The following is a 13,590-nucleotide window of genomic DNA, read 5'->3' as shown; positions in this document are numbered from 1 at the left end:
TCAAAAAATTAAAACCAGAACCACCCTATAGCTCAGCAATTGCACTATTAGGAATTTATCCAAATGATACAGGAGTGCTGATTTGAAAAGTCACATGAACCCCAATGTTTATAGCAGCACTTTCAACAGCAGCCAAATTATGGAAAGAGCCCAAATGCCCATCAATGGATGAATGGATAAAGAAGATGTGGTATATATTTACAATGGAATACTACTTGGCGATGAAAAAGAATGAAATCTTGCTATTTGCAACAGTGTGGGTGCAACTGGAGGAATTAAGTGAAATAAGTCAAATACAGAAATCTTTTTTTTTTTTTTTTTTTGGTGAAAAACACACAGCATGAAATCTACCTTCTTAGTAACTTTTAAAGTATACAGTACTGTACCATTAACCACATGCCTGTGGCTATGTAGAACATCTCTAGAACTTTTTCATTTTGTGTGATTGATACTCTGTGCCCATTGAATAGCAGCTTCTGGTTTCCCTCTCTCCCCACCCCCTAGCAACCATCATGCTAGCTACTTTCTGCATCTTTTTTAAAAAATTTCTTAAATGTTTTTACTTATTTTTGAGAGAGAGACAGCATGAGTGGGGGAGGGGAGGAGAGAGAGGGAGATACAGAATCTGAAGCAGGCTCCAGGCTGTCAACCCAGAGCCCGACATGGGGCTCGAACTCGTGAACTGCAAGATCATGACTTGAGCTGAAGTTGGATGCTTAACTGACTGAGCCACCCAGGTGCCCCTAGTTTCTGCTTCTGATCTTGACTGCTTTAGGTGTCTTGCGTAAGTGCAGTCCTGCGGTATCAATGGTAGAATTTTCTTCTTTTTTAAGAAGAGCTGAATAATATTCCATATATCATTTTTTTCTTTATTTTTCAACGGATATTGAGGTTGTTTCCATATCTTGGCTGTTGTGAATAGTGCCACTTTGAACATGGAAGTGTAAATATCTCTTTGAGACCCTGGTTTCGTATCTTTGGATATATGGTATATTCAGAAGTGGGATTGCTTGACCTCATGGTAGTTCTATTTTTAATTTTTTGAGGAACCTCCTTCCTGTTTTCCATGGTGGCTCCACCATTTTACATCCCCACCTGCAATTCACAAAGCTTCCAATTTTCCTTCTGTTTGTTTTTTCTTCAAATAATGGCCGTCCTAACATGTGAGAGGTGGTATCTCGTTGTGGTTTTGACGTGCATTTCCCTGAAGATTAGTGATGTTTAGCAATTTGTCATACACCTGTTGGCAATCTCTAGGTCTTTGGGAAAATGTCTGTTCAAGTCGTTTGCTCATTTTTTAATTGGGTTGCTTTTTAGTTATTGCCTTATAGGGGTTCCTTAACAGATGTTGGATATTAAGCCCTTGTCAGATATATGATTTGCAGATATTTTCACCCATTCTTTAGGTCGCCTTTTCACTCTTTTGTTTTCTTTGCTATGCAGAAGGTGTGTTTGTTTGATGGGGTTTTTGTTTGTTTGTTTTTCAGTGTTATTGCCTGTGCTTTAGGTGCCATATCCAATAGATCATTTCCAAAACCAGTGTTTGGACATTTTTTCCTGCCATGTTTTCTTAGACTTAAAGACATACATTTAAGTCTTTCATCAATTTTGAGTTGACTTTTGTGTAAGAAGAGGGTTCAACTGCATACTTTTGCATGTGGATATCCAATTTCCCAACTGCATTTATTGAAGAAACTCTCCATTGCCCATTGTGTATTCTGGGCATATATGCAACTATTTATTTCTGAGCTCTCTATTTTATCCCGTTGCTCTACGTGTCTGTCTGTAGACCAGTCCCATCCGTTTTGATTACTGTTGCTTTGTAATATGTTTAGAAGTTAGAAAGTGTGAAGCCTCCAGTTTCATTCTTTCTTGAGATCATTTTGACTATATATCAGGGTCCTTTGTGGTTTCATATGAATTTTTGGGTGGCCTTTTTAGATTTGCAAATAGTGCACTGGGATTTTGAAGAAGATTGCATTGAATCCATAGATAACTTTTCGGAGTATGGACATATTAACAATATTAAGTCTTTCAGTGAATGAACAGGGCATATATCCCCATTTATTCGTACCTTATTTAATTATTTTCAGCAATGTTTTGTAGATTTCAGTGCATAAATCTTTTTCTTCATTGGTTAAATTTATTCCTAAGTATTTTATTCTTTTTAATGTCATTTTATTTTATTTAATTTAAAAATTTTTAACGTTTATTTATTTATTTATTTTTTAATGTTTATTTTTGAGACAAAGAGAGACAGAGCATGAATGAGAGAGGCAGGAAGGGCAGAGAGAGAAGGAGACACAGAATCTGAAGCAGGCTCCAGACTCTGAACTGTCAGCACAGAGCCCGACGCGGGGCTCGAACTCACGGACTGTGAGATCATGACCTGAGCCAAAGTCGGACACTCAACCAACTGAACCACTCAGGCGCCCCTTTAATGTTATTTTAAATAGGATTGTTCACATCAGTATGTGGAAACACAATTGATTTCTGTGTGTTTATTTTGTATCCTGCAACTTTGCTGAATTCCTTTATTAGTTCTAACAGGTGTGGTGTGTGTGTGTGTGTGTGTGCATGTATGTGTCAGAGAGAGATCTTTAAGGTTTTCCACATGTAAGATTGTGTCATATAGTAAAAAATAAAGGCAATAATACAAAAAGATAAATAATATAAACTTACCTAGTCCCTTAATTCTCCTTGCTACATATATATACAAGAATATGTGTGTGTGCAAGCTTGCATGTATAAGCATTCTTTATAGAAGTTGGAAATGACTATGTATACCACAGTGATTGAATAAAACTATTTGTATTTCAAATACAGTGTTTTAACATTTTATATTTAAAATTGTAGTTTCTCAGTTGAAGTAAAGTGTGCTATATTGATTTAGCTTGTGACACTCTAATAGTGAGTGTAGCTCTCAAATTCATTTATAAATCCCAATAATGAATGAAGCCCTTGCTTTGTTAAGATATGCAGGGAGTAATTCCAGTAACTGAGTTCTGAGGTAACGCTCTGATCCCAAACACCCAATTCCCTTGTTCATGCTTTGTTTTCCTCTGACTGGATAATTTCAAAGGACTGGTCTTCAGGTTTTCTGATTCTTTCTTCTGCTTGATCATATTTGTTCTGAACCCAGAGTTGAATTTTCAACTCAGTTATTGTATTATTTGGCCCAAGACTTCTGTTTGGTTCTTCCCCTGTACAAAAGCAGTCTGTAAAGTCTGAGAGAGGTGGCTGTGTTTTCAAATGTGTGTGGATCCCAACACAAGCTTACAAGAGACATGAAGAAACAGGAAACATGGCTCAATCAAAGTAACAAAATAAATCTTTAGAAAGTGACCCTAAAGAAGCTGAAGTATATGGATTACCTGAGAAAGAATTAGAAATGATCATCATAAAGATGCTCAGTGTGCTCAGGAAAACACATTTTGGCCAGATTAAAGGGGGGAAAATGAAAAAGTGTGGAGCTATTGATCTCCTTAGGTCCACTGGTTTGCACGAGCGGCACAGTCTTATGGGGAAGGTGTGGGGAGGGGAGATGCCTGGGGTTGGTGGGGGGGAAGACTGCAGAGAAGGCTTATTTTTGAGTGCAGATATCAAGGGCAGGAGGTCAAATGTTAAAACCTGTAAGCAAATTTAGTCCTTGCCAAATAAGTTCATTCCTACCTCAGCCTCTGCATTACCATTCCTGGGCCTGGAATGGCTGGGCCCAGTGATTCACAGGATTCACTTCTTCACATGAATGAGCTTCTGTTCAACTGCTCCCTTCTCTGAAAGGGCATCCTTGCCCCCTTAGGTAAAGTAGCAACATTCTTCTGAGCCCACACTGAATCCTTTTTCACAGCTTTGTCCTCAAAGCACATTTCCTTTCCCTGCCTGGCAAAATGGTTGTTGATTTTTTTCCCTTTAAATATGAATAACCAATGAGTTAAAATGTTTGATGAATGAATGGATTCAAGGAAGATTCTTGAAGAGGGAATGGGGGCTCTACTATGATTGTATTTCAGTGGCTCCCTCCTTGATGCTGTTACACCTTGAAGAAGTTTTTATATTTTATTTGTGAATCTATATAAAGAGATGGCATAATTCATGTAGACCTTAGGGTGTGTCTTTTCTCTTGCACTGTGAGGGGAAAAGAAAATCTCTGACCACAGAGGCTCAAGAGAGAGTTTTCCTAACAGGTTTTGAACTTGGTGGGAAATAACTTATGATTGGTCTGAGACATAAGGTAAAGATGGTATTCAGACTGCAGGTGAACTGAACGTATTGCATGCACACGGTCTTGATGCTCATTCTCTTTGAAGTCGTATTGAGGATCCAATGCAGTTACTTACTTACTTACTTACTTACTTACTTACTTATTTACTTATTTATTTATTTATTTATTTAGAGAGCATGATCAGGGAGGAGCATAGAGGAGAGAGGAGAGAGAGAGAGGCAGAGAGACACACAGAGAGAGAGAGAGAGAGAGAGAGAGAATCCAAAGCAGGCTCCACACTGTCAGTGCAGAGCTCCACGTGGGACTCGATCCCATGAACTGTGAGATCATGACCTGAGCTGAAATCAAGAACTGGATGCCTAACTGACTGAACCACCCAGGCGCCCCCTTGCAGTCACTTTTGATGGTCAGTTACCCTTATTACCCTTATTTAAAACAACATTCATATCAGGGCACCTGGGTGGTTCAGTTGATTAAGTGTCTGACTTTGGCTCAGATCATGATCTTACAATTTGTGAGTTCAAGACCTGCATCAAGCTCTGTGCTGACAGCTCAGAACCTGGAGCCTGCTTCAGATTTTGTGTGTGTGTCTCTCTTTGCTTCTCCCCTACTTGTGCTCGCTTTCTCTCTCTCTCTCTCTCTCAAAAATAAATGAACATTTAAAAAATGAAATATTAGAAAAATATGATAACATTCCTATCACACTGGAACCTGTGACCCTATCAAAATTGATGCTTACTTCCAAAGATTCATTGGGGCAAATAATTTTTTTTGTAAAAGGAATATTAAAAAAATCCATCTTACTTTGATTTTCTCATTTACAAAATGGAGCGATGGTGGAAATAAATATGTCTTATACAAGTTTTAAAGTGACTTACAAATATATCTGCAAATGTCCTCATGGTTTTCGTGGTGGCATGTATTTTGAGGAGGGTTCTGTTATAGATATGTGTGAATCATGATTCTTTTGAAAGAATTGTGTATGTGGGGGGTGGGGCGGGTATGTGTGTGGGCACATGCTCACTGAGAGGTGGTTCTGAACTGGGGACAGAGATTGTTGTGTTGGAAGCCGATAGGTCTTTGACACATAACACATAACCCTGCCTGCTCTGTGAGCTCTCAGTCACCACCCCCAAGCTGGAGGTGGTGGGTTGCTTATTATCTAAACCAATTTCCCAAATGGGTAATTGTGTTCTGACTACATCAATTCTCCCTACATTTTCCAAATGCAATTCTCCCTACATTTTCTGACCTTACCTTTAATGGATGTGTAACCAAATGACATATTTCAGAGTCACTGTTGTGCCTCAGGTTAGGGTGGACTAGGCTTATATAATGTTTCAGTAGAAAGTCATCGTAAAGACTGGGCACCTAAGCCCTACTTCTGCACCCCCTCCTGCCCTCCCCACCATACACACCAGTGAAAAGAAAGAAGTCCTCACGTATGAGATGACTTTCTGGGCTAAAGATTCTGAAAGTGCTGAAAGTATTTAGAATTAGTCCTTAGTATTTCAGAGCATGGGCTTTGGGGTCAGTTTGCCCCATTTAAAACTTGGTTCTGCCATTTTTTTTAAATTTGTGAACTTGAGCACATGACTTTGACCTTTTTCATCCACAGCTTCTTCAGCTGGAAAATACTGATAATAATATCTATCTCGTAGGCTGTTCAAGAAGATCAAATGAGACATAATATGTAAGAATAGTCCAAGCCCAGTGTGTAACGTGGTGCAGGCTCAATAAATGTTGACTCTCAGATGATTGTGTCATTGATTCAGTCTGTCAATATGTCATTGGTAGGCAAGTCACGTGTAGCTCGGTGCTAGAGAGATAGATGGATTAATTACAACAACAGGTAATAGAATGAAGCTTCATACAGCATACACAGGAACAGAGAGAAGGCAACCATTCATTCACATGGAGGCCAGGGCAGCTTTCCAAGAGGAAGTGGGCCTTGTAGGAAACAAATTTCCCTGGAGAAAGAGGCATTCACCTTGTAGACGCACCATGCAAGTAAATCTGTGGGTGTGTTTGGTCTTTTGTTCATCAAATTCACATATATTCATTGAGTTATTATTGTGACAAACTCTGTATTAGACTCAGAGGACACAGTGATGTACAAAAATCTATGAACCTTTCACTCTAGAGGCAAGATGGGTGCCAAGCCATAGCCCATATGACCATAAGAGGTCTCTGACGGGAAAGATGTCATTGAATGATAGACCATGGAGGCTCTGATTAGATGGAGTGAGAAGGGGTGTCCAGCAGAGCTCTGCAGGTGACCGAGATTTAAACTAAGACCCCAGAGATGGGTGCAAGTGAAATGAGAGAGTGGGGAAGGTTCTGTGCCAAGGGAATCACGGTGCTTTTTTGGGCCTGAATAAAAGCCAGTATGGATGGGGCTTAAGGGGAAGGTGTCAGAGAGGAGGCTGGTAAGATGGCTACAGGGAAGTCCACAGAGGGCCTTGAGGGTCACTCCAAGGACTGGGCTGCTTGTCCCAAGTGCAGTGGGAAGTCACTGAAGTGTTCTGTTTTATGCACCGCAATGCTGGAGTCAGGCTTGCTGGGTTAACAGTGAATTAATGGGGTTTCCATGGAAGTGGAGAGACCAGTAAGTAGTTATCACACAAGATGATAGTGCATGTATCGGGGCACTGGCACGAAAATACATACAAAAAAATAAACAGGGGCACCTGGGTGGCTCAGTCAGGTAAGCGGCCGACTCTTGATTTCAGCTCGGGTCATGCTCTCACGGTTCGTGAGTTTGAGCCCCGCATCAGGCTCTGTGCTAACAGTGGGGAGCCTGTTTGGGACTCTTTCTCTCTGCCTCTATAAATAAATAAATTAATTAATTAAATAAATAAATAAGTAAGTAAATAAGTAAATAAGTAGGTAGGTAGGTAGATAGATGATAGATAGATAGATAGATAGATAGATAGATAGATATTAAAAACAAAAAGTAAACAGATGCATCTGGTAAACTCCGAGGGATTTGGAGTAGCTGGAGAATAAAGTCGGTAGTGTCGAGGGGGGGGGTCGGTAAGAATTTGGTATCTGGTTCATAGAAGGCATCTTCTTGCTCTGTACTTTCATGGTGAAGGGGATGAGGGAGCTCTCTGGGGTCTCTTTTGTAAGGGCACTAATCCTGTTGGGTAGGGCTCTACCCTCAAGACCTATCAACCTCCAACGGCTCTCCTTCTTACTACCATCACCTGAAGGGGTAGAATTTCAACATATACATTTGGGAGGTTACAGACACTGGGTCTGTAGCAACTATTATATTTTATGCTAAGAAATTTGCATTTATACAAACGGAGAGCCAATGGAGGTTAAGAAGCAGGGGAAATAATCAGTATATGCATGGAGGATATTTACTTTTTGCCTCCCCTACTTCTTGAGTCAGGCACTCCTTGAATTTAGAATAATAGATAAGAAATGATGCTGAAGGCAAAGATTGATGGGAGATACATTCTTCTGTGTAACACAAAAGAGATATAATAAGGAGAAGTTAAACTTGTCAAAGTGAGTTATTTATCTTGTAAATACTCTGAAGCCACCTAAGCCTTCTCTGCTGCAGGAGCCAGTCATCACAGCTCCAACAGCAGCAGATCTTCTGGCTGTAACTGAAGGAGGGGCCACCATTTTGGAAACACAATAAGCCAATACACTTAGCGTGGGGGGGGGGGCGGGGGACGGTAGTGGTTTAGAAGTGTTAACTTTATGAAAGTTTATAAAAGGAGCCAAGAGATTGTGGGGAAGAGGAAGGAAAGAGAGAATGTCTGATGGAGAAAAGCCTTTCCTACTGATAGGAAAAAGGTGATGCCACATAGACTCTAAAACAGAGGCTCTGTAAGCATTGAGAAGCTAGGAGTAAGTCAGAGAGAGTAGGAAGGCGTGGTACAAACCCACACTCTCTCTTGGAATATGTGACTTGAATCCCGAGTAGAAGGGCATTTGGGGGACTTTTGACACTCTATTTCGGATTATCAAAGAGTGACGTGACTGAGTTATGAATTGGGTCACCATTCCCTCCCTTCCTCAGAGTCGATATGTGTAAGATGCCTTCCCTGGAAGTACCCTGAGGGGTTGGGGTATTTGAAAGGCTTTCCCAGTGATGGGGATATAGACCTGAGAACTATTCATTAGGTAGAATCTTTGGGGAGACAGAAACACTAAAATGAACTTTCTACTTCCGTGAAGTTTTGAGTCCCTGCCACTTAATATTGTTCAGAAAATTGAAAATGGAAGGTACTTCGCTAATTTTTCTTGCTGAATATTAAGGATAACACTGAAATAATTCACAGCTTTCAAAACACACTTTTCTGTCAAGGGGTGTTCATGTGTGGTGTCCCTTCCACTAACTGTGCCTCCCCTGAGTGTGGTGGTGTTGACCGGGCACATTCATGCAGGGAGTGTAATCGGACTTGTAATTGTTCATTTTTCAGGTGACGGAGCTCAACAATGTGAAGAACGTTGCCCGGTTACCAAAGAGCACCAAGAAGCACGCCGTAGGGGTTTATTTCAATGATGACACCTCCAAGGCCTTTGCTTGTGAATCAGGTTCGCCCGAGACAGGGAAGGCTTCTGCTTTCAGCTCTTCATCGGGTGCTGGCCATGCATGTTAACATTTCTGGACATTTCCACAGATCTCGAGGCCGATGAATGGTGTAAAGTACTCCAGATGGAATGTGTGGGCACACGGATCAATGACATCAGCCTCGGAGAGCCTGACTTACTGGCTACTGGGGTTGAGCGAGAACAGAGTGGTATGTAAAGAAAATTCTCTCCTTCACTCTCTTTGACACTGTTTTTATCCCCATCCAATACACCGTAAGACATCTTCGTTATGTCAGGTTTTTGAAGTTATAAAAAAAAATACAGGAAGGATTAAAAATAACCTTTTATTTCACCTAAATCCTGTGTTCATATTTCAGTGTATCTCTTTTCCTAATATGTTTTCGATGCATAAGTATGAGTGTATCTGCATTAATAACATCAGCTAGAAATCTGGGGACCCCTACTATGTGCCAGTTTCTGTGGCAGATGCATTAGATCATTTAATTTATTGGGCAGCTCCATGACGGAGGCACTGTTCTGTCCCCCTGTTTTACAGATGGGGAAACTGAGGCTCTTGCTCCCATTCCAGCGGCTGGTGTTTGATCCCAGACCACACTTGTTGGCCTGTATTCATAATATATTCATTTTAAGACATAATGGATTTGGCTTTTTGTTTTTTTTTGGTCTTGCGTTTTTCACTGAAAGTATTTCATTGAAAGTTTTCCAACGTTTTTAATGGAATCCAGATGTCATGAATGTTTCATCAGCTTTAAACCCACCTAATTCTTTGATCCTTTTTTTTTTTTTTTTTTTAAATGAAACGCTTGAGCCAATTCCTTGAGCTCAACACTCAACCTGGGAATAAATCATTTTAGGTCATAATGACCAGAACATCCATGGACATTTCAGCAAAATTCAGTGTTGGTTTACAGTATGACCTGGAAGTGAGGAATTGTTTCTTCATTGCCAGATAACTGAGCTTTGGGACAGGGCGGATTGGATCCCAGAATCTTGCTCTATTGTAGCCTATCAGTGTGATCTGTGAGGACTGAACATAACCAAAAAGGCCGTGGGTCATCTGGCTTGATACAAACACGGCAGAGGTGGAATCCTACTGAACCTTTCCGTGGGCACACACTCCAGTTGTTAGAAAAAAAGTGCGCTTGCTTTCAATTGGAACTCTGTCTTCATGACACATTCGCAGTCTGGGACTATGTTGAATGTGCCGTATCTGCCATAATCCATCTCCACGGAAGTGTTATTGACCGAGACTTACAAGAACTGGGTAGTTCAGAAAAGTCTCTTTGAGGACTGGGAAGCTGGGCTGTGGAGAAGCCAAGTCATCTTCCAGGGTCATAAACCAAGCCCCAGGCAGTTCCTTGTGTGGGTCACTAACTCAGGCTCCTCCAGGCTGAGGATGCACCTGTGGACCTGAGAAGATGCCTCACAGACATTTGCATGTGAAGCCAGACAGAAAGAAGAAAATAGGACAGGGTTTGATTTTTTTTTTTTTTTTTAATCTGGAGTGCTCAGCTCTGCACTTCTTTTTCACAAATTTGTATTTGTGAAGCTGTATCCTGATGGTGCTACACACAGAGTCCAAGAATGGGCTGTGCCTAGGAATTCCCTTTACTGTACCTACCGTGCCTCAGTTTCCTCTTCTGTCAAACAGGAATAAGATACTCCTGGTCCATAACTCCTAGGGATTATTACAAAACTTAGCTATCCCTTGGAAGGCACTTTACAATATTAATTTGCATGACTTCAAGTAATTGTAACTAAAGCAGTCACCCTTACACTTGTTACTCTTGAGTGAAGTACAGTGCTAGAACTTCTAAGTGAATAAATTGGTAATGGTCTCTCTTACTTTTTACTTAAGGATGACAGTCCTTCTGACTTGTTCCAGAACTCCCCAGGGAGAAATTTTACTCCATGAGAATATACTTTTAAAATAATAGTTGCTGGAGAGCAGCAACTAATTGGTGATTGGGAGTTGGAAATAATGATAGAAAATTTTAAAAATAGATCCATGAAACTAACCATGACACTCCTATATACTAAACTCAACCAAAATCTGTAAGAATTCTAATGACTCCCTTATTATAAAATGATAAATTTAGAATGCCACTGATAATGATTCGTGCCACACTGTTTTGTCAGATTCAGGCAATCTACTGTAATGATGGATGGGTGAAAATGTGTTTGCTGTAGCAATATTTGTGTTCGTACTTCACTGAAATATTTGTGACCCTACAACTTCCTAAATTAATGAATTTTCTAGAAGTAGAACAGAAATGCCATGACTGAGTCTGTGGGGATGAAAATGTGGTTGCAGTCATAAGCAAGTCGTGTATTTAGAGTAATCTTCATTAAATTTGAACAGTCGTCCAAATAAGCAAATGGGTATTTGTGGAGTTTTTGTGAAAACTAGTTCACATATAGCTATTGGATTTTTTCACCAACTGTTGGGTCAGTTAAGTGCACGATATTAGCGTGGAGTTTTATTTAAATAATTTGGGATAGCTTTATTCATTTGGTTATAAAAATTATAAGTTGATCAATGTAACTTTAATATCATTAAATCATATGACAATTATTTGCACCTGCATCTCTTGTGAACATAAAAGTGTGGGTGGAATTAATGCGTACTTGGCAGGAAAAAAATGTTTTTAATGGTTTCATTGCTCTAGTCTTTCATTGACATACACATTTTTTTATGATGCAAATTTTAAAATTCTAAAAATGGTTTTTGCTCATGTAAATAGTGTTTAGTGTATGGTGACAGCCAGACCGTGTCATTATCATGTTATTTAATATGGTCTTAGTTTTAAAAATCATTTTCTGGCACTGTGAATTGATGAGAAAGGTTTATCTTCCTGAATATTCAACCTGCGCCTAGAACATGAGCTAGAATTATTTTGAAATGCCTCTTTGTTCCTACAATGTCTTTGATGTTTCATTCCCGGGATTTTAGACTAACCTTTTGTTTTTCTCCCAGAGAGATTCAATGTGTATTTGATGCCATCCCCTAACTTAGATGTACATGGCGAATGTGCCTTGCAGATTACATATGAGCACATCTGTCTTTGGGACGTCCAGAATCCCAGAGTCAAACTCATCTCTTGGCCGCTAAGTGCCCTGCGGCGGTACGGGCGGGATGCTGCTTGGTTCACTTTTGAGGCAGGGAGGTGAGTTTCTTGACTTTTCTACTTATTTTTTTCTTTTCCCAGGTTTGTATATGAGATCCACCCTGAAGCATATGTCTACAAATGTGTAGAGCTCTGGCCCTATAATGCGAGGCATTCTAATGTTTCACCAATGTGATATGAACTTTCATTGTGTGGTTTGATTCCATACTACAGACTGACGTAGAATTAGGTAAAAATGCCAAAAAGGTACCATCTTCTGGGTCATGCTGAATACAGGCCAGGCCAACTTCTGGGGTTTTCAAAAACATCCATATTGTTCATCTGTTTCTGTTTCCTCATTGGCTAACTGTGGTAGATTATCAGTAGGAGGGACCATTCATTTCTGAAGGTGCCATTAATGAGTTCCATCCAAGATCTAATGAACAGCACTAATGCTAGGAGGTTGATTCTAGAAATGGCCTCTTGCAATCAATACCCAATCAGCACTTCTAGGGCTTTCCCTTTTTCCTTTTAGAAGTCAATTTTGGAAAGAGAAGATGCTGCCTATAATATTTGGGTTGATCATTAACTGTAAAGGGATTAGTGTAATCAGGATCTCATTTTTTTCCCCCCTCACCCACTCTTACCCCCTCATAATTTAGACACTTTTTTCTGAAACATTGCAGATAAATTTTATATTTTGGAATTTTAAATGGCTAAATTTTAAGAAATACAAGTCCTTCTGTAAAATTTACATTTAAGGTGAAAGCAATCAGCTTGTAGTTTTAAAATTTTGTTTGTTTGTTTGTAAAAGTGGATGATTCTTTCCAGTAGGAATACAATACTTGATAGAAGAGTAAAAACAGAAGTTCCAAACACGTAAGACCCTAACCTGTGTGAATATATGATAGTAATGCTCTGCTCAACTTAATCTGCTCATTCTGTTATAAGCAAAGCCCAATTATTTAAAATTTGCTTTTCAGAAATATGCTTAATTTGAATCTCTTACACGTATCCTAGAAAGTTTTTAAGTTCTTCCTTCTCTTATAGCTCTTTCCCATTCTGTTTTATTTTTAAGTACCTGGAAATTGAAATGCTATAAATGAGTCTATGAATCTCCCAGAGATAGCAAAGGTCTTCACGTTAGAAAATAAGACTGTAATCTTCAGAGCAGTGTTCTTTTGTCAGAATTACTTATTTATTATCCTTATGGGAAAATCTCGGTAGAAAAATCAGAATCTGTTTGGGGAAGTGGGTACCTTTCCCTGTTTGGGTCTCTGGAATCATTTATGCATTAATCATAACCAGTGAAATCTATGTGTGAAAAATGTTTTACAATAGAAGTAGATTTTCTATTGATTATATGCCTCATATCATCTCCCACTTGTATTTCATATCAATGAACAGTACAATTCTGCATTGATCAGGATGTTTGGGGCCTATTTTGGGTAGCACTTATTCAAGGATGAGAATTTTTCAGTTCCTTAAATTTATGGGAATCATAATAGGAAGAGTATGGCTTTCTGTCATAATTTCTGAAAGCTAAAACCTTAGTAAACTTTTATAGTATCTCATGATGAATATTAAACTTGTTTTGAAATTATCTCAATCCTCCAAGTTTTACTATTACTCATATATTGTAAAAGTTTAATTTATTCATATTAATCTAGTAGAATTGCTAAG

At 39.4% G+C, this 13,590-nt stretch overlaps 1 protein-coding gene across 1 annotated transcript in view; it reads left to right on the top strand.

Moving 5' to 3' along the window:
* DOK5 (docking protein 5) overlaps positions 1 to 13,590 on the top strand; it is a 158,665-nt gene that overhangs the window by 95,466 nt on the left and 49,609 nt on the right. Inside the window, exons 3-5 of the mRNA XM_039230028.1 lie at positions 8,668 to 8,782; positions 8,869 to 8,988; positions 11,778 to 11,967. Coding sequence (XP_039085959.1) covers positions 8,668 to 8,782; positions 8,869 to 8,988; positions 11,778 to 11,967 — 425 coding nt within the window. The remainder of the gene's footprint in view (positions 1 to 8,667; positions 8,783 to 8,868; positions 8,989 to 11,777; positions 11,968 to 13,590) is intronic.

Source organism: Hyaena hyaena, unplaced genomic scaffold (assembly GCF_003009895.1).
Source record: "Hyaena hyaena isolate Hyena2069 unplaced genomic scaffold, ASM300989v1 scaffold_42, whole genome shotgun sequence".
Classification (NCBI taxonomy): Eukaryota; Metazoa; Chordata; class Mammalia; order Carnivora; family Hyaenidae; genus Hyaena; species Hyaena hyaena.
Note: the sequence above shows the minus strand (reverse complement) of the source record. Positions and strands in the feature narration are given on the sequence as shown.